At 40.6% G+C, this 19,273-nt stretch overlaps 1 protein-coding gene across 1 annotated transcript in view; it reads left to right on the top strand.

Moving 5' to 3' along the window:
- lrrc27 (leucine rich repeat containing 27) overlaps positions 1-19,273 on the top strand; it is a 96,092-nt gene that overhangs the window by 44,581 nt on the left and 32,238 nt on the right. Inside the window, exon 6 of the mRNA XM_033034745.1 lies at positions 16,207-16,329. Within this exon, the coding sequence (XP_032890636.1) occupies positions 16,207-16,329 (123 nt within the window). The remainder of the gene's footprint in view (positions 1-16,206; positions 16,330-19,273) is intronic.

Genomic DNA, 19,273 nt, shown 5'->3' with positions numbered 1-19,273 from the left:
TTAGTAGCTCCCAATGCTCTTTCCATTGGCAAATTGTCTTTGGCCAAATCCAACCCTCTGGTCTCTTTGGCTCTATTATCTGATGGAATGCTTTCCAATACAGCATGACTGTTGCCGATCCACTTGGAAAGCGTGAATCCTCCCTTATTGCAGAGGGAAGTCAGATGTTTTACCATTTGAATTGCTTCCTGCTCAGTAGACATGGATTTTAAGCAATCATCCACAAAGTGGTTATTACTTCCTCTGGAAAATGAACTTTATTGTCCTCTGTGTTCTTCTTTAAAGCAAAGTTCACACACTGCTCCAAAGAGATGTACCTTCTACAAGATCTTGTTGTACATCCCCTTCAGGCCACCATAAGAATCGCAGGTAGTCAATGTGTTTTTCTGATACTTTGACATGATGAAACATCGCTCTAATATCAGCTATCAAAGCAATTGGTTCCTGTCTGAATTTAATGAGAACTCCAATGAGTGAGTTGGTAAGGTCTGGACCTTGCAGTAGTTGACAGTTAAGTGATGTTCCTTTGAAGACTGCAGCACAGTCAAAGACCACCCTCAAGGTCCCTTTCTTCGAGTGATACACCATATGGTGCGGAATGTACCAAAGCACTCCATCATTTTGATTCAGTTGGTTTGTTGGTACCATTTCGGTATAATCATTATCAATCATATCCTTTAGGAAGGACGTATATTCCTGAATATATTCCTAATCATTTTTACTGAGTAGTTCATAATATCCAAGAACTTTAACTCTTCTCTGGACATTTCTTCAGATTCCTTACAGGTACTTTCATTGAAGTCATGATTGTATTGCTTCATCAACAGCTTTTCTAATTTACCAGTAGATATTTGATTAACAGCAACAGCAGGGTATTTCTTCTGGTTCCCGCTTTCGTTGTTCCTTCTCATGGAGCCATAGATAACCCATCCTAGTAGGGTTTTTTCAGCAAACAGTCCTTCACCATGGCTCCTCACAATCTGTATAGGTTCCATTGCCTCCAATGCATTCGTTCCGATAAGTAGGTCAACACCAGAATTTATTTTAGATATTTTGACATCCTTCAAGTAAGGCCATTGTCTCAAATTCTCACGTCTGGGTATATTTTGACGACCAACAGGCATGGTCTCGTGTGTAAATACTTCAGATATTGGTATGAAATTATCTTCACCCAATCTCCATACCTGTAATGTGATGACTAATGCACTCTTTATCTTCATTCATGGTATGCATTCGAATCTTAATCTCTTCTCCTGTGATGTCCAGCCTTCTCATCAGGTTTTCTATGCAAAAGGTAGCCGAACTTCCATGATCCAAAAATGCATATGTTTGCAAAACTGCATTTGTCTTACTATTCCTTATCTATACTGGTAAGATAGAGAAGATACAGGCTTCTACCCCAGCCCCAATATGAGCAGTTACTTGAGGCGAGGTGACAGCATCACTAGTAGCTGGCTTCTCCTTCTGTTCCGTTTGCTCCGGCTTCTTCTCTTCTATTTGCTCTGGTGGCTTCTTTACTGTTTGAGGTGATTCAGGATGATTTTGCTTGCCCTTATCACAAGTTATAGGACTCTCACAATCTCTCACCATGTGTCCTTTTTTCAAACATCCAAAACAGATTCCCATGGCTTTTAAGAAATCCTCATTTTCTTTATATTCCTTCATCTTGAATCTTCGACACCACCGTATGTTGTGACCAACTTCATCACATAGCAAACAAAATCCTTTTTGTTTGATAGTAGATACATCTCCTTTCATTCCATCTGTCGTTTCCACATGTATTATAGCGGTAGCAAAACTGCCTCCCTTAGGTCCTGATCTTCCTTTAGTTTTGGTAAAGGTAGAACCTTTGAGAGTGGCAATTGGTTTATAATCTTCAATACTCCCGTGGTGTGGATCTAACATGTACCATACATGCTTTCCCAAGAAATCCACCAGGTCTGGTAGCATGGCTACTCGCTTCTTCTTATCCAATATTCGGCCTGCTTTATCTCTACACTTTTCTCTAAGTCTTGTGGGCAGCTTTTTAATGATGGCTCTAGTATTACTAACAAGATTCATTTCCTCCATGTGGTCGAGATTTTTCATCAAGCTGCAACAATCTCTAAGAAATATTGCATAATTACTCAATGCATCCACATCTTCTGGCTTGATATCTTTCCAAGCATGGGCCTTCTCCATGTATGCATTAGCAATCCTCTGTTCATTACCAAAACTTTCTTTAAGTAACCTTCTTGCCTCTTTATAGCCTTGGCTGTCAGGCTCATTTTGACAACTTTCTACAAGTACCTCAGCACTTCCGCTTGTGTAATGCACCAAAAATCGTAGGCGCTCTTTTTCATCAGTAATTTTAATTTTTACTACTTCGTCCAATGCCCTTATGAAAGCTTCATACCGCAAAGGATCATCATCATATGCAGGAATTTCTATTGGTGGTAGAGTGAAAGAGAAATTTTGTTGAGCTATGAGCTTGTTGAATTCAGCTTGCCTATTCGCCAATGCAAATAATCCATCCTGATATGTTTAAGAAGGAACTGCAGATGCTGGAAACGTTGCCTATTTCCTTCACTCCATAGCAGCTGCCTCACCCGCTGAGTTTCTCCAGCATTTTTGTTGACAATCCATCCTGATATCCTTGGCTTGGCGCCAATGGATGATAGACAGGCCTCTGTGGCTCATACTGGCTTGCTCGAGCCTGTGCGTCAGGCCTCAGAAAAGTGTACTCCGCTGTTGCTTTGTCCCGAGCCTCTACAGTGGCCCCATAAGTAGTTTGTTTCAGTCTAGCACCCATTTGAAATGAAGCTTTGCTGGCCCACCACTGTTCCAATGGGTGCTCAAAGCCATGAAACCCAGTGGTTCTCGGTTGTGGAATTGATCCAACTGCTGACTCACTTTGAGCAGTTTCTCTCAAACCAGAGTTCATCGCATCAGATGCTTTAGAACCACATCTTGAACCCTCACTTTCCATTATCTCCTTCTTTGATTTGACCACCGCCAACTTTGTGGCTAGTTCCAGCTGTTCTTTTCATTGCCTCATCTGTTCTTCCTGTCGCATCATCTCTTCTTTCATCTGTTCCCATTCTCTCCTCTCTAATTCCATTCGAGCAGGGGCCCTTGATGCTGAACTGGCTATAGAAACAGATTTATGCTTTGATCTTTGGGTAGATACATTTGAGATACTATCTCGTGGTGCAATCTCCTCTTCCATTTCAACCCCTTGTTGCGTAGCTCATTCAACTGTTGAGTGCGTAAGTTGTGGTATAATTTCAGATAACCACTCCTCCACCTAATTTGTGAAATCATTGAATAACTTCACCCTTTCTTCACACTAGGTGCATCGTTTGCGTTCTTCCAGAGGGGGCAGTACATTTTGTTTCTCTCCAACCTCGTGGCAGAGGTTGCATAGTTGAACCAGGTTAGGACGTACTCTCTTCGCGTTCTTATCTGATTCCATTAGTTTCTTCTGTTTTTCAATTGATTTGGTAACCTGTTTCCATAACTTGTTTCTCTCCCTCTGGGTTTCTTTCAGGTAGGTAGCTTTGGCCTCATCTGCATCTTCTAGATACTTTAGCCTGACTCTGCCACCTTGTGGTTCTGCCGACTCACGTGCTCCATCTTGCTCCATGGATTTAAACAGGTCTTGGCAGATTGTCAAATCTTTAAATTTGACGAACAAGGACTTCTTCAATTTGCTTTAGTCTTATTGATAAACATTAAGCAGAATGTTCCAAAACATTAGATAAGAAACTATAACAAACTGGACTTTCAGACAACATTCAAAATAATTTTGAAGTTACTGATGACTTCAGTTTCAAAAGAATGTGTCTTATCTTGACTTCAAAACAGAATCAGGTGAATTTAATATGGGGAACAAGAATATGGCAGACGAGTTGAACCGGTACTTTGGTTCTGTCTTCACTAAGGAAGACACAAAAAATCTCCCAGATGCCATAGGGGACAGAGGATCTAGTGTGACGGAGGAACTGAAGAAAATTCACATTAGTCAGGAAATGGTGTTGGGTAGACTGATGGGACTGAAGGCTGATAATTCCCCAGGGCCTGATGGTCTGCATCCCAGGGTACTCAAGGAGGTGGCTCTAGAAATTGTGGACGCATTGGTGATCATTTCCCAATGATAAATAGATTCTGGAACAGTTCCTGGGGATTGAAGGGTAGCTAATGTTATCCCACTTTTTAAGAAAGGCAGGAGAGAGAAAACGGGGAATTTTACTTCGGAGTCACGTGAGTGACTGTGAAGAGCCCGCTCAGCACGCATGCGCGACATTGCGTTTATGCAGGCAACAGCGACGCAGCGGGAGTAGGTAGCTCCCGCTACAAGCCTGAAGGAAAGGACGTTAGGTAAGTATTTACCTTCAGTTTAAACTAGCGACTTTGCGTTTATTTTTGCTCCAGGGGGAGCAAAGCAGCAGAAGGAAGCGGCCCCCGTTTGACTCCAGGGAAGGAGCCGACAGCGGAGGGGGGAGAGGGGACAACGGGACCGCACACGCTGCGGTCCACAGACACGGGTGCTGCGCTGATGCCCAGTCCGCTAAAACAGCTGTCTGACCAACAGCAGCGGACTGGTGGGAAATTTAAAAGCCAGCCGGCACCCCTGCAGACTCCCGACAAGGAGACTCGCCGCCCAAGAACCGCTGAAATGCTGCCCGAAAACGGCAGACAGCCTCTAACAGCAAGGTCAGGACCAACCTCAGGCTGGAGACAGACACGGAAGATGGAATCAACACTTATAACCATATAACCATATAACAATTACAGCACGGAAACAGGCCATCTCGGCCCTTCAAGTCTGTGCCGAACAACTTTTTTCCCTTAGTCCCACCTGCCTGCACTCATACCATAACCCTCCATTCCCTTCTCATCCATATGCCTATCCAATTTATTTTTAAATGATACCAACAAACCTGCCGCCACCACTTCCACTGGAAGCTCATTCCACACCGCTACCACTCTCTGAGTAAAGAAGTTCCCCCTCATGTTACCCCTAAACTTCTGTCCCTTAATTCTGAAGTCATGTCCTCTTGTTTGAATCTTCCCTATTCTCAAAGGGAAAAGCTTGATCACATCAACTCTGTCTATCCCTCTCATCATTTTAAAGACCTCTATCAAGTCCCCCCTTAACCTTCTGTGCTCCAGAGAATAAAGACCTAACTTATTCAACCTATCTCTGTAACTTAGTTGTTGAAACCCAGGCAACATTCTAGTAAATCTCCTCTGTACTCTCTCTATTTTGTTGACATCCTTCCTATAATTGGGCGACCAAAATTGTACACCATAAGATAATATTACTGAAATTTAAACTTAATCGAATTTTATCGGCAAGGGTAATAAGACTATTCCAAATGACAAAACAGGAACATTTTGAGTTTGGTGACAAACCACATAAGCTTTTAGCTCGCCAATTGAAAAAACAAGAAAAGGAAAATACTATAACCAAAATTAAATCAGAGAAAGGTGAATTACTAATACTACCTAAAGATATTAATAATAGATTTGCCCAATTTTACCAAAACTTATATACATCTAAAATTAAAAGAGAAGATAGTAAAATAAAAAAATTTCTAGATAATTGTAATCTTCCAATACTGGACCTTTTGGAACAAGAGGAATTAGGAGCTCAAATTACAATCAAAGAAATAGGTGAAACAATAAAATCGCTGAAAAATGGTAAGACACCGGGACCAGATGGTTTTAATAATGAATTTTATAAAAAAAATTCAGGAGATAACAACCCCTTATTTATTTAATTTATACTCCCATGCTTTTAAAGAAAACAAACTACCTGAAACACTAACAGAATCAACTATTACGCTTATTCCAAAAAAAGATAAAGATTTAGAAGATCCGGGCTCGTACAGAGCTATATCACTTTTAAATACAGATCAGAAAATTTTAGCAAAGATTTTAGCAAGAAGATTAAGCAAATATATTAGTAAATTGATAAACCCTGATCAAACGGGGTTTATACCTAAAAGATACTCATTTAATAATCTGAGACGTCTGTTTAATATAATGTACTCGCATAAAGTAGAGGAAGAAGATATATCAATTATTTCTTTGGATGCAGAGAAAGCATTTGATCAGGTAGAGTGGCAATACTTATATAAAGTACTACAAAAATTTAATATGGGAGAGAATTTTATAAGATGGGTAAAATTATTATATGATAAACCGATGGCAAGAATTTTAACTAATAACATGTTATCTCAAAAATTTCAACTATCAAGGGGTAATAGGCAGGGATGTGCACTATCACCCCTGCTATTTGCCCTTATGATAGAACCCCTGGCTGAAAGTATAAGAATTCATCCGAATATTCAGGGCTATAATACCAGAGACTCAAAGAATAAAATCTCATTATATGCAGACGATATACTTTTATATATTACAAAGTCACAAACGAGCATACCAAATTTATTAAACTTAATAGAGGAATTTGGGTCTTTTTCTGGATATAGAATAAACTGGAATAAAAGTGAAATCATGACATTAAAACCTCAAGAACCTACACACTTACTGAAGTTCCCCTTTAAAATCGCAACAGAAAAATTTAAATATTTGGGTATTCAGATTACTAGAAAATATAAAGCATTATTCAATGCTAATTTCATGCCTTTATTAAATAAACTTAATACGTTGATTAAATTTTGGAAAACACTTCCCTTATCATTATTAGGTAGAATAAATGCAATAAAAATGATCTTCCTACCACAATTACTATACCTATTTCAATCTATACCGGTATATATACCAAAATACTTTAAAAAAAAATTAGACTCTAATATTACTAATTATATTTGGGACTATAGATCACATAGAATCACAAAAAAACACTTATGTAAACCAAAAGAGGTCGGGGGACTTTCACTTCCGAATTTATGTATTATTACTGGGCAGTGCATATTAAGAATATGATTTATTGGTTGGATAGTTCTACCCAACAGACAGAATGGATAAAAATGGAGAAGGAGGATTGCCATCCTAGTAATATAGGAACGATCCTCTTCTCCCCAAAAAAACTGAATAACACAATATATAAGAAGAACCCAATTATATATGGTACAATAAGAATTTGGAAACAAATAAAATTATCTTTAAAATTACGAAATCTATCACTGTTAATGCCAATAGCGAATAACCCTTTATTTAAACCATCTCTTATTGATAAGACATATAACCAATGGGAAAGTCTCGGAATTAGAAGGATCGGGGATATGTATGAAATGGGAAACTTACTATCATTCCAACAATTACAATTAAAATTTAAATTGAAAAACAACCAATATTTTAAATATCTTCAGATTTGCGATTTCGTGAAAAATATATATACAAGGATATCAAAAAGTAACTCCTGACTTATTGGAAGAGGCAATGAATATTGAAGCTGACTCACAAAAATTAATATCATATTTATATAATAGTATTCTAAATATAGACCTACCATCGACAGAGGTACTTAGAGAAGAGTGGGAACGGGAACTAATGATAAAAATTACGAAGGTTAAATGGGAAAAATACCTGATATATATTCACAAATGTTCAATTAATGTAAGACATAATTTAATTCAATTTAAAATTGTACATAGATTATATTATTCAAAAACAAGATTGAACAAATTTTATCCAAATATATCCGCCACTTGTGATAAATGTCTAGCCCAAAAGGCAACTATAACACACTCCTTAGTCTCCTGCATAAAACTTTATAGATTTTGGAATGATATTTTTGAAATATTTACAAAATTATTCAAGACAAGAATGGAACCTAATACTGAAATGATTATATTTGGCGTAATGGAAGATGGGAATAAATTGAACACATCTCAAAATCTATTCCTTAACTATGGTTTAATAATAGCAAAAAAATTAATTCTTAAATTTTGGAAGGGTACATCAATACCAACGCTTAAAATGTGGATTGCAAGTATGTTGGACACCGCTCATCTTGAGGAAATGCGATTCCTCCTAATGGATAAATCAGACCAATTCATAACGAGTTGGTCTCCATTCGTCGTTTTTTTGGAATCATATGGTGCAACACAATTATAAAAAATAACTGTTTCAGGACTGGACGAGGGTTGGTCAAGACTATAAATAATGATCTCCTCTTTTTTTCTTTTCTTTTCTCTATTCTCTCTCTCAACTTTCTTCATTTACTCGTTTTCTTTTTTCACACACTATATATTTCACATCTTTCTATCCTTTACTATCTAACTTCTTTTTCTTATTCTAATCTTTTTTCAGTGTAACAAAAAAAAAAAAAAGAAGTTGTACATAAAATGTATTATGAAAATATATATTAGGCACTTTGGTGCCATATGACTGTACTTACTTCTAATAAAATAAAATATTAAAAAAAAATTAAAAAAAATTAAAAAAATTGTACACCATACTCCAGATTTGGTCTCACCAATGCCTTGTACAATTTTAACATTACATCCCAGCTTCTATACTCAAACAAGAAACAAGAGTGTCTATTTCTCCAAGCCAGAGGAAGGTCATGGAGCTAAAAACTCCAGAGAGACTTGCCTCAGGAGCAGGGGCAAGTCCGCCAAGGGAGCTTAACACTCCCACTCCAGTGCTTCCACACTGGCCATCTCCCTTGTCGAGGGATCGATGGGGACCAGAACTGGGCTGGTCAAGAAGAGGGGTCACTGGCTGAAGAGGAGTATGCTGAGGTACAGGATCAGGAAGAGCTTCTGGGTGTGGCCGCTATGTGGCTCCACCACTAGCGAGATGGCTTTTCAGTCTCAACTGGCGGCCAGCTTACTACCTGTTCTTCTCAAAATACCTCTCCAAGACAGGTAGTCATGAGGTGTTGGATTTAATTACGCCTCCCCTAAATTGCATTTACTCAAAGTGCCCACTGTTATTGGGGGGTACATTGAGCATAGCTTTTAAAAACCCAAATATCTCAAAATGAATTTGATATCCCTGACGTCGGCTATCAATTTTGCATGCTCATCCCAGAGGGACAGGGTAGTATGGCAAAACACCTGACCCTACTGCTCGCAATGCTCCGCAACTTCTCAGGAAGTCATAAAACCTGCCCTCAACTTAAGAAATTTACAGGACTGTGAGAATGCCGACCTCACAACCACAGATCCTGCTATCTGGCTAAGTTACCAAACTAAGCCTAAAAAACTGGACGAAGTGTCCAAAATATTCGGCTCAAGAGGGCAGGGTCTGGAATGAGCACCACACTAAACCAGTCAGCAGTACCTCTAACGCGAGCTCGGGGCCTGCATGCCAATCCCGTAAGCCTTTCAGGCCAGGGCCCAGAGCAGACCCCATGGAAAATGCGCCACCCCCCAACAAACAACATCCGTACAGACAAGGAACCAGAAACCGAAGAAACAACAGTGAAGACAGATAAGTATGGTTCCTACCATCACATAAAGGTGAAGGGTTTGTACTAACAGAGGGGAGGGAATCACACCTGGTTGGGAAACTATCACTCTTGGTGGTTATATTCCAAATAGAATTAATATCTTGCCACCAGTACAGCATGGGGTCTACCCTCCCTCTAATAAACATGAGGGTCTAGCTTCTGGGGAAATATACCAGGGGTCATAAGAAATCCCATATAGCCTTGGGTACACTAATAACCACAGATGGTGAATGTCGCACCATCATTGATTAAAACAACATGAAATATTCATCAGGTATACCCTCTTATGGAATCTGTAACTGCTACCATGGATTCCTAGGATACTTTATGGTAAACATCGACTTTAAAGATGCATACTATTCAGTAGCCCTTCATAAGGCTTCGGGTATACCACAATTTACTTGGATGGGGTAACCATGGCAAGCATTGCCATTTTTCATTCACTGCACATCTCACATATGTATGTGACTAGACTTGGCTAATATGAGCTGAAGCTATCCAGAATCAAAACAGCCCTGACACTTTAAGGAACATTACGTCATGGCATGTCTATATATTCACGACAGACTATCTTTGGATGTAGCTATCAGCAGCATTAGCTACTAACTTATTTAGCCTGGGCTCTGTCATATATCCAGATATCTACGTTGACCCCATCCACAACATTGTCTGTCTGGAATTCATTAATACTATCAGTTATGGCACATCAACCACCTATCGTCTACGTAATAGAGTATTGGGATCAGTAGCAGCTTTACTAGCTACTGAACATTGTACCTTTCCAGTGAGCTAGACACTAGTGTTCAACTATATTCCATACCTAGAATATGGTGGCAAATGGGCTATCTGGAGTTATCATCACTTAGACACTGGGCATTAACCTAGTTAGTAATTTTGAGTATGTTCTATTGAGTATATTCATCGGACTGGCTGTAAGGCCACAAATGGACCTGACCTCGGGGTTTTTCATAGGAAGAGAACTTAACATTTCTGATGCCTTCCCCACAGTGGAGATTGATTCTGCTGTGGGGGGACGTATGTGTCAAACTCTATACATGTGTTATGTCCATTTTTTCTTGTTTGTTAACCTTTTTCTAAGGTATGCAAACATCCAAAGTTGTTTTGTGGCCAGTGTCATTATGGAATTCATTTGTAAATGCATTTGTGTAGCAGCCTCAAGCTCTTCAGAGAAGGAGGATTGTATTTGTATCCTTTCCACCTTTTTCTTGAGTACCATTCTTGTGTGTCCTGATATAGATACTGAGCTTGCTAGCACTTGGTGCCAATGCGAGTTGACTTTAAACGTGCTATATAATAAAATTACTTACCATTAGTGAAGCATATTGCTCAGTAGTGCACCGTTTTGCATGTTCGTTTATAAACTAACAACATCACAGTGGTGACATATACCAAACCACTTGGGCAGAATAAAATCAATATCATGTGACAATTTATTTAACAATTGGTAACCGTATGTCGTCAAACATGTTTGACCATCAGTAACTTACCTATCAGGTGAGCTAAATACTGTAAACGAACATTTAAACCAAAATATTTGCTGAGATTACAAAGCAATATGGTCACCAGATATCGACTTCCTTATATTCCAATTAAAGCGCCACGTACCAATGTATGTCGCATGAAACCAAACTCAAGGCAGCAGCTATGGATACATGCCCACGTATTGAGGGGGGGGGGGGGAATCTAATCTCTATGTTCTCCCCTTCTTCTACCTCATCAATAGGTACTTGGGCCTCATCAGTCGGGTACTACGCAAAATACAGTGGACTAAACACACAGTCATGGTTCCCAGTGGTCCTCGACATTGCCATTAAAAGACCACTGCTGGGCCTGGATTGCAGAATTGGGAAGACCACTGCTCGGCCTGGATCAGACAGCACTATCAACATGATGACAGCATTCCGTCGCATGTCCACTAGGGAACATACCTGACGAACATCAAGAAGTGGGAAGAAACTGCTCAAACACAGGAACTACACATTCAACAAAAACCTGTACTGGAGTTCTGGCAGGACTTCACCACAATAAAGGATTTAGCCAGAAGTGCTCTGTCAGCCTACTTAACTCGGGCACCAGGACCACAGGCCATAGGGTACCTCCCGCTGGTGATCAAATTCAGGAGAGGTTAATCCCCCAGACCCAGGTACATCCAAATCTGGGATGTCAGTGTGGACCTGACGTACCTTAGGAGATGGTCACCAGCCAGGTCCCTCAACCTGGAACAGCCCACCCTGAAGGGACATGCTGATGGCCTTGTCTCAGCACAAAGAGTCCAGTTCCTCCATCCAGTACGATTGGACAATATGGTCCACTACACCACGTTACATTACTATTAGGGACTGGGCAAACAGAGCAGACCAGGAACATCAGGTCTAGTCATGGAATTCCGGGCATACCCACCTGAACCACGCTTATGTGTCATGACCCACTTATTGGGTCATGACGCCGGTAGGCGGCGCGACTCCCGGTAGGCGGCGCGACTCTCGTCAGCAGCGGCCTCTGCAGTCCGTCTGCGTTTTTATTATTTTATGTCTTATGTTTTTATGTAGTTTTTGTTATTTTTGTTGGGGTGTGTGTGGGGGGGTGGGGGGGGTTGGGGGTAACTTTTAAATCTCTCCCTGCACGGGAGACCCGACCTTTTCTTTGTCGGGTCTCCGTTGTCGTTGGGGCTGCAACGAGGAGCGGCCTCCAACAGGAAGACCGAGGGCTGTGGTGCCGACTACTCACCTCACCGTCGCGGAGCTGGCCGAGTCCAGAGCGGGTGGAGCTGTGGTGGACGCTGCTGCGGCCCGACCCCCGGAGATTCGGAGGCTGCAACTGCGGGTTTGGCGGACGGCGGCACCGGGAGCCCGCGGGTCCCTGGAGGGAGACCGCTTTTCGGGGCTTCCGCAACGGCGACTTCTCCCGCCCGAGTTGCAGGGTTGAAGAGCACCTGAGCGGGGCCTTACAGCACCGCCCCGCGCGGCTTGGAATGGCGGCGGGTCTCTGCGAGCGCACGCCGGGGGCTCTAACATCAAGACCCGGTGCGCGACCTTGCATCACCCGGCGTGGCTTTAATGGCCACGGGACAATTCGCCATCGCCCGCCGGGGGCTTTGACTTTGACTTTGACTCTGACATCGGGGGGGAGAGTGCAGTGGAGAGAGAAGTTTTTTTGGCCTTCCATCACAGCAATGTGATGGATGTTTATGTAAATTATGTTGTGTCTTGGGTCTATTTGTTTGTAATGTATGGCTGCAGAAACGGCATTTCGTTTGGACCTCAAGGGGTCCAAATGACAATAAATTGAATTGTATTGTATTGTATATTGAACTACATCGACACAATAAGTAATCCTCGAGGGAGAGAAAAAGCCTTATGGGTCAGCCACAAGAAACGTTATGGTCAGGTGACGAGCCAAACTATCTCAAGTGGCTCAAGCAGGTACTGGGAGTTGCTGGAGTACATATTAACGTGTATAAATCTTACTCCACCAGGACAGCATCCACATCAGTGACTAAGAGGATGGACGTGCCAATAGACCACATCCTGGCTACAGCGGGGTGGTCTAGGGAGTATACGTTCCAAACTTTTATAACAAACCACTGACAGAACCTGTATCGTTTGCAGAAAAAGAATCTGCAAAAAAATATATAATTTAAGCCCGGGGGAGCATTTGGTCTTGTTGTTGTTAATAACACCATTATTGTTTTACAAACAGATTCATGGTTGATTACGATAACATACTTCCTCCCTCGAAAGACTTCGGCAGCGAGTGAAGTATGAACTGTTACATGGTTTGAAATCACAGAGCTTTAAAATCTTCACGCAGTCACTCACGTGACTCCGAAGTAAAATAGTAAGATTAAACGAGAACTTACCAGTTTGAAGTTTGATCTGAATTTTATGAGGAGTTACGATGAGGGATTACGTGCCCTCCACTCCCACCCTCAATAATATGGGTCAAACTGATAACTAAGGTCTCCTTTTCTTTACTATGTTTATTTCAATAACTGTGTCTGTCTGTGATCCCACACCGCTGCTTTGAAGTATGTCGCGCATGCGTGCTGAGCGGGCTCTTCACGTAATCCCTCATCGTAACTCCTCATAAAATACAGATCAAACTTCAAACTGGTAAGTTCTCATTTAATCTTACTATTATAGACCAGTTAGCCTGACATTGGTGGTGGGGAAGATGCTGGAGTCAATTATTAATGATGTTATTGCAGCGCATTTTGATAGCATTAACAGGATCGGCCCAAGTCAGCATGGATTTACGAAGGGGAAATCTTGCTTGATTAATCTGCCCTAATTTGACAAAAGGAAGCAACTGACAATTTTGTCAAAATTGAGTTATTGCTTGTTTTAGGGTATTTGAGATATGATCTACACAATATTGAACAAAATAAGTCTTCTCTGAGTACAATTTGAAAATATTTATACCAGAGAAGTAAGAAATTCCATCACAGAGAGCTGAAAGAAAAACACGTTTTCCTCATTTACAAGAAAACGCCTTTCTGTCAGTTGCTTCCTTTTGTCAAAGTAGGGCAGCTAAATCTTCTGGAATGTTTTGAGGATGTAACAAGTAAAATGGATAAGGGAGAGCCATGGATGTAGTGTACCTGAACTTTCAGAAAGCCTTTGATAAGGTCCCACTCAGGAGATTAGTGTGCTTGTACATCAGTCACTGAAAGTAAGCATGCAGGTACAGCAGGCTGTGAAGAAAACTAATGGCATGTTGGTCTCCATAAAAGGAGGATTTGAGTATAGGACCAAAGAGCTCCTTCTGCAGTTGTACAGGGCCCTGGTGAGACCACACCTGGAGCATTGTGTGCAGTTTTGAGGAAGGACATTCTTGCTATTGAGGGAGTGCAGTGTAGGTTCACCAGGTTAATTCCCAGGATGGCGGGACTGTCATATGATGAAAGAATGGAACGACTGGGCTTGTATGCACTGGAATTTAGAAGGATGAGAGGGCATCTTATAGAAGCATATAAAATTATTAAGGGATTGGACTCGCTAGATGCAGGAAACATGTTCCCAATTTTGGGGAAGTCCAGAACCAGAGGCCACAGTTTAAGAATAAGGGGTAGGCCATTTAGAACTGAGATGAGGAAAAACGTTTTCACCCAGAGAGTTGTGGAATTTGTGGAATTCTCTGCCTCAGCAGGCAGTGGAGGCCGACTCACTGGATGCATTCAAAAGAGAGTTAGATAGTGCTCTTGGGGCTAGCGGAATCAAGGAATATGGGGAGAAATCAGGAATGGGGTACTGATTGTGGATGATCAGCCATGATCATATTGAATGGCAGTGGTGGCTCGAAGGGCTGAATGGCCTGCTCCTGCACCTATTTTCTATGTATCCACATACGGTTGAAGATATCCTAAAGTTCCAAAGTGTATACAAATCACCCAGGAAATTGATTTGTATCATGTAACAACAAAAACTGCTGGTACCTTAATAATTTTGTAATTGCAAACTAAAGATCATGTGGCTATTTCTGTGTACTCTCCTTTTTCCCCCTCCTTTCTTTGTACAGTATGGCCTATAGAATAAGACATATTACACAGGCTAAGAATCTTAACTTGATTTTAACTACCATGTTATTTCAGCGTATCTGAGAAATTCCTTTTGTTCCACCCATTGGTGCTACATCACCCACCCCCACCCCCCAAACCCTCCAACTTTTTAACCCTTGCGACTAGAATAACTCCTTTCCCTTTATGAAGTTTTGGGCCTGAAATATTGACTCTTTTTCCACTGATGCTGCACGACTGCTACGTGTTTTGTTCCAACTACATTTTCAGCATCTGCACTTTTAAAAATGTTAATCATCACATTTCGAGTTGTATAATTTGACCTACATTGACGTATGTGATGCTGATGTTGCTGATGCTGATGTAAGTGATTCAAGTTTGCTTGTCCTACATAATGTGTTTTCAATATGAAAGCTCTGCAGTTTCATGTATGCCTCCCCTTACTGCAGAATATGATGAACATCTTGCCTATCCTTCCCACTGCTCATACCTGATTGTTTTGTGTTACTTTAAAAATATTTTTGCTTATAGTTGTGCAATTCTGAAAGATTCCGTAGAAGTTGCTCAAATTTAAGGCCTTGAGGCTAATCATTTTCATATGTTTATTTCATAATGCGTCAGGGATCTATAGAAACATTAAGATTTACTCCATAGTCCAGAGATTGAAAATATTGTAATATATTTTAAAAATTGTGCTTCTTTCATTCATTGTATTTTATTCAGTAAATAAAATAGATTACTGTAAGGATGGTCTTTCAAAGGCATGAAGTAGAATAAATCTAACTCGGCTCTTTGCTTAAATCTTTCATACATTTTAAATTATTAGTGTGGAAAATGTATTAAATGTTGGCTTTTTCTTTCAGCATATCTTATTCCGGACAGGTAATATTGTAAATGATGTGAATGAATGAAAATTACCTGTGTCCCAAATATCCTTTTATTTTAACTTGGAAGTGGTACCAAAATTGTCATGTCACTAGAATTGGTTTAAGGTAAGTGGAGTTGGCAAAGCAGGTAGAGCAGCTGTCGTGGATCGTTGAGCAAAACACAAATTGCTCGAGGAACTCAACAAGTCAGACAACATCTGTGGAGTGAAATGGACAGGGGATGTTTTGGAGCTGGGCCCTTCTTCAGTCTGGATGAAATAATTTCCTGTCAGAGATGCTTCCTCTGGAAGTTGGATATTTGCTAAAAATTCCAGCATCTGCAGTCTCTGTTTATCCATTGTAATGGAAGGTTGTTTTTTCAATTTTGTGAACAGGATTTGCTACTCCATTGCAGCAAGAGGCACAGCTTATCTTTGACGAATACAGGAGAAAGATAGACAAAGGGATTCTACCTAGAAAGTCTATCAGTGAAGTGTGGAACAAAATGAATTTTAGCAGTGAGTTCAAAAGTTCAAATAAAGGGATTGTTAACATCAGTAACCATTAGCTCATAACTCAAAAGGTTTTTGGATTGTGAATTGTAACTGTCTATATTCATAATTGTAAAATATATACTGTAATTTTGGTTCAGCCTTGGATTCATACATTTTCATTTTACTTTATTCGTCCATATCCTTCTTGGTTTTATGCTAAATGAATATTATATGATTGTGTGATTAATGTTAAAGTCATTTTATAATTTAGGCTTAAAATAACCTTGCTGAATATTATGCCTAAAATATAACTCTAACTTTTAGTTTATATTAATTATCTATTTTCCTTCTCGTGAGATTTGTTTCTGTTTGAGATGATACTTACAGCTTTATATCAAGTCTATTTTCAAAGATGCTAATGACAAGAAAAATGCAATTTATTTTATTGAATGATCTTAGATGCCAGTAGTTGATAGGCTCCCTAACAGAGCCAGACTCTTAATATGGCAATACAATTATATTCCATATATTACTCAGAAACTTTACTGCCTACACGTCAGCCCCATTACTTTTCTCTCTGGATTTATTTTTCAAATGTACTGAGATTCTTGTGGGATTAGCAATCTATTCCTATATGGCGATTGGTTTGGTTATTAATTGTGAAATTAATTTGATTTGAATTATAAAGAAATTCTGGATGTTTACCAAATGGAAGAAATAATCTGATGAAATAAAAGATCAGGGATTTTCCAGTAAGGTTGTTTCTTCATAGGACATATCTTCCGCATATACAGGAAAGCATCTCAGAGTTTTGCAACAATTAAAGTATACTGTGGATACTTATGGGCCTGTCTCACTTAGGCGAGTTTTTGGGCGACTACAGGCGACTGCCGCAAAATTTTCAACATGTTGAAAGATTTTCGGCAACAGTGGCGACAATTTATGCTGTCGTTGGTTGTCTTAGGTGCGGTCGTATGTTGTCGCCAGGTGTCGTAGGTAAATTCCATTAAAACTAGTCCCTGGCGGTCGCCTAAAGAGTCGCCTAAGTGGGACAGGCCCATTAAGGAGAAAATTTAATGGAGAGGATAGCTGAAATTGCCTCAGAATGCTCGCAGTTCTTACTTGTATGCTGCCAGTTTTACTACAGTGTTCCACTAATTGACTCAAATAATTAATGCAAAATTACAGAGTCACAACTGCAGATGCCGTAACCTGCAGCTTGAAGCAAACTGCTTGAGGAACTCAGCATGTTGTGCAGCATTGTGGAGGCAAAGAGATAGTCAACGTTTTGGTTTGAGATCCTGCATCAGGACTGAGAGTGTACAGGGGAGACACCCTGTACAAAGATGTAAGAGGGAGGGGTGAGCCATGGCCTGACCACAATATCCATGGTGCAAACAGGTGATGAGAGAGATGATGGAACCGGTTGAGGCAGGAGGAGGAGTGGAGTTGGAAGACAGTGGCTGATGAGTAATAGGTGAAGATGGATAAGGAGAAATGAAAAAAAGCGCAGTCGGAGCCAGGTGAGGAAGGGGAGGATGCAGATTGAGACAGAAGCCAGAAAATGAAGTGCAGATACAATGGTTGCAACTGCTGGAATCTGAGTAAGAAAAGTGATATGTGGAATCAGATAAAAGAAGAACGATGAGCCGATTGATCCCATTGGGGGAGGGGATAGGAGATCTAGTAGATCATGTGTGAGCGTGATAGGCAGATTGAAGCAGGTTAGGTCGGCAGGGGAGAACCTGGGTGGATCAAAAGGAGAGAGAAAGGAGTGCATGGAGTGTGAGTTACTGAAATTTGAACATTTACTATTGATATTGTGGGTTAGAGAGTACACAGGCAGAATTTTAGTTGTTCTTCATATCATTGGGTTGTAGTCGACCCAAAATCACAGAAGTTCTCCCTGGCACTGAACCTACCAAGGATACATTTGTGTTTTCTAGTGTACTTGGATCACGGGTCCTGTGTGCCATATGCTGTTTGTATTGTAAAGAGTAGTTTCCAGATCATGATTTGTTCTTTCCTGCATTCTTATATCTTGTTTACCTTCAATAAATTATAAGCAACACGCCATAGATGAATAGAGCAAGAGGTGAAAACCTAGTGATGCGGTGTTACTTTGCCTTAAAACAGGGCATCAACTTTTGAAAACTAGGCGGTCAGCCACTATCCTCCTCCTTCCCACCACCAATGTCTGCATTAAACAAAATTGTTGAAGAACACAGAATCAAGAAATCAAACAAAATAACTCCAAATAAAAGAAAAACATATAAAGAGAATAATCAGCTAATAATTGGAATTTAAAAAATAAAGTATGTCACCACTTACAGTAAGCACCTATTGCTCCTTAGATTTCGTTTAGTTTAGAGAAACAGCGCAGAAACAGGCCCTCCGGCCGACCTGGTCCGCGTCGACCAGTGATCCCGCACATTAACACTATCCTACACCCACTAGGGACAATGTTTACATTTACCAAGCCAATTAGCCTACAAACATGTACGTCTTTGGAGTGTGGGAGGAAACCGAAGATCTCAGATAACGCCGGTCACGGGGAGAATGTACAAACTCCGTACAGACAACACCCGTAGTCGGGATCAAACCTAGGTCTCCGGTGCTGCACTCGCTGTAAGGCAGCAACTCTACCGCTGCACCACCGTGACCCATCTCATGTACTATTTGAAGTATTACGTTGTATCTTTCCTTTGAAGCAATCCCTTGGCACTCAAAAATAACCTGCACAAGCTACATCAAGTGAGAGGGACTGGCCCACAGTGAAGAGCTGACAGATTCTATCCATTCCCTCGCGATCAATAAACCAGCATGACGGACAACTTACAGACTGAATTATACTTGGTTTTGCAGGATTGGATACAGAAAGCATCTAACAATATACTTCTAGATGGCAGCATTTCAGAAGGGCATCCTCACCCTCATTTACAAGCAGAGGTAGGATGTCAGAGATTAG

The sequence above is a fragment of the Amblyraja radiata genome, chromosome 15 (genome assembly GCF_010909765.2).
Source record: "Amblyraja radiata isolate CabotCenter1 chromosome 15, sAmbRad1.1.pri, whole genome shotgun sequence".
NCBI lineage: Eukaryota > Metazoa > Chordata > Chondrichthyes > Rajiformes > Rajidae > Amblyraja > Amblyraja radiata.
This window is presented reverse-complemented; position numbering and strand designations above follow the sequence as displayed.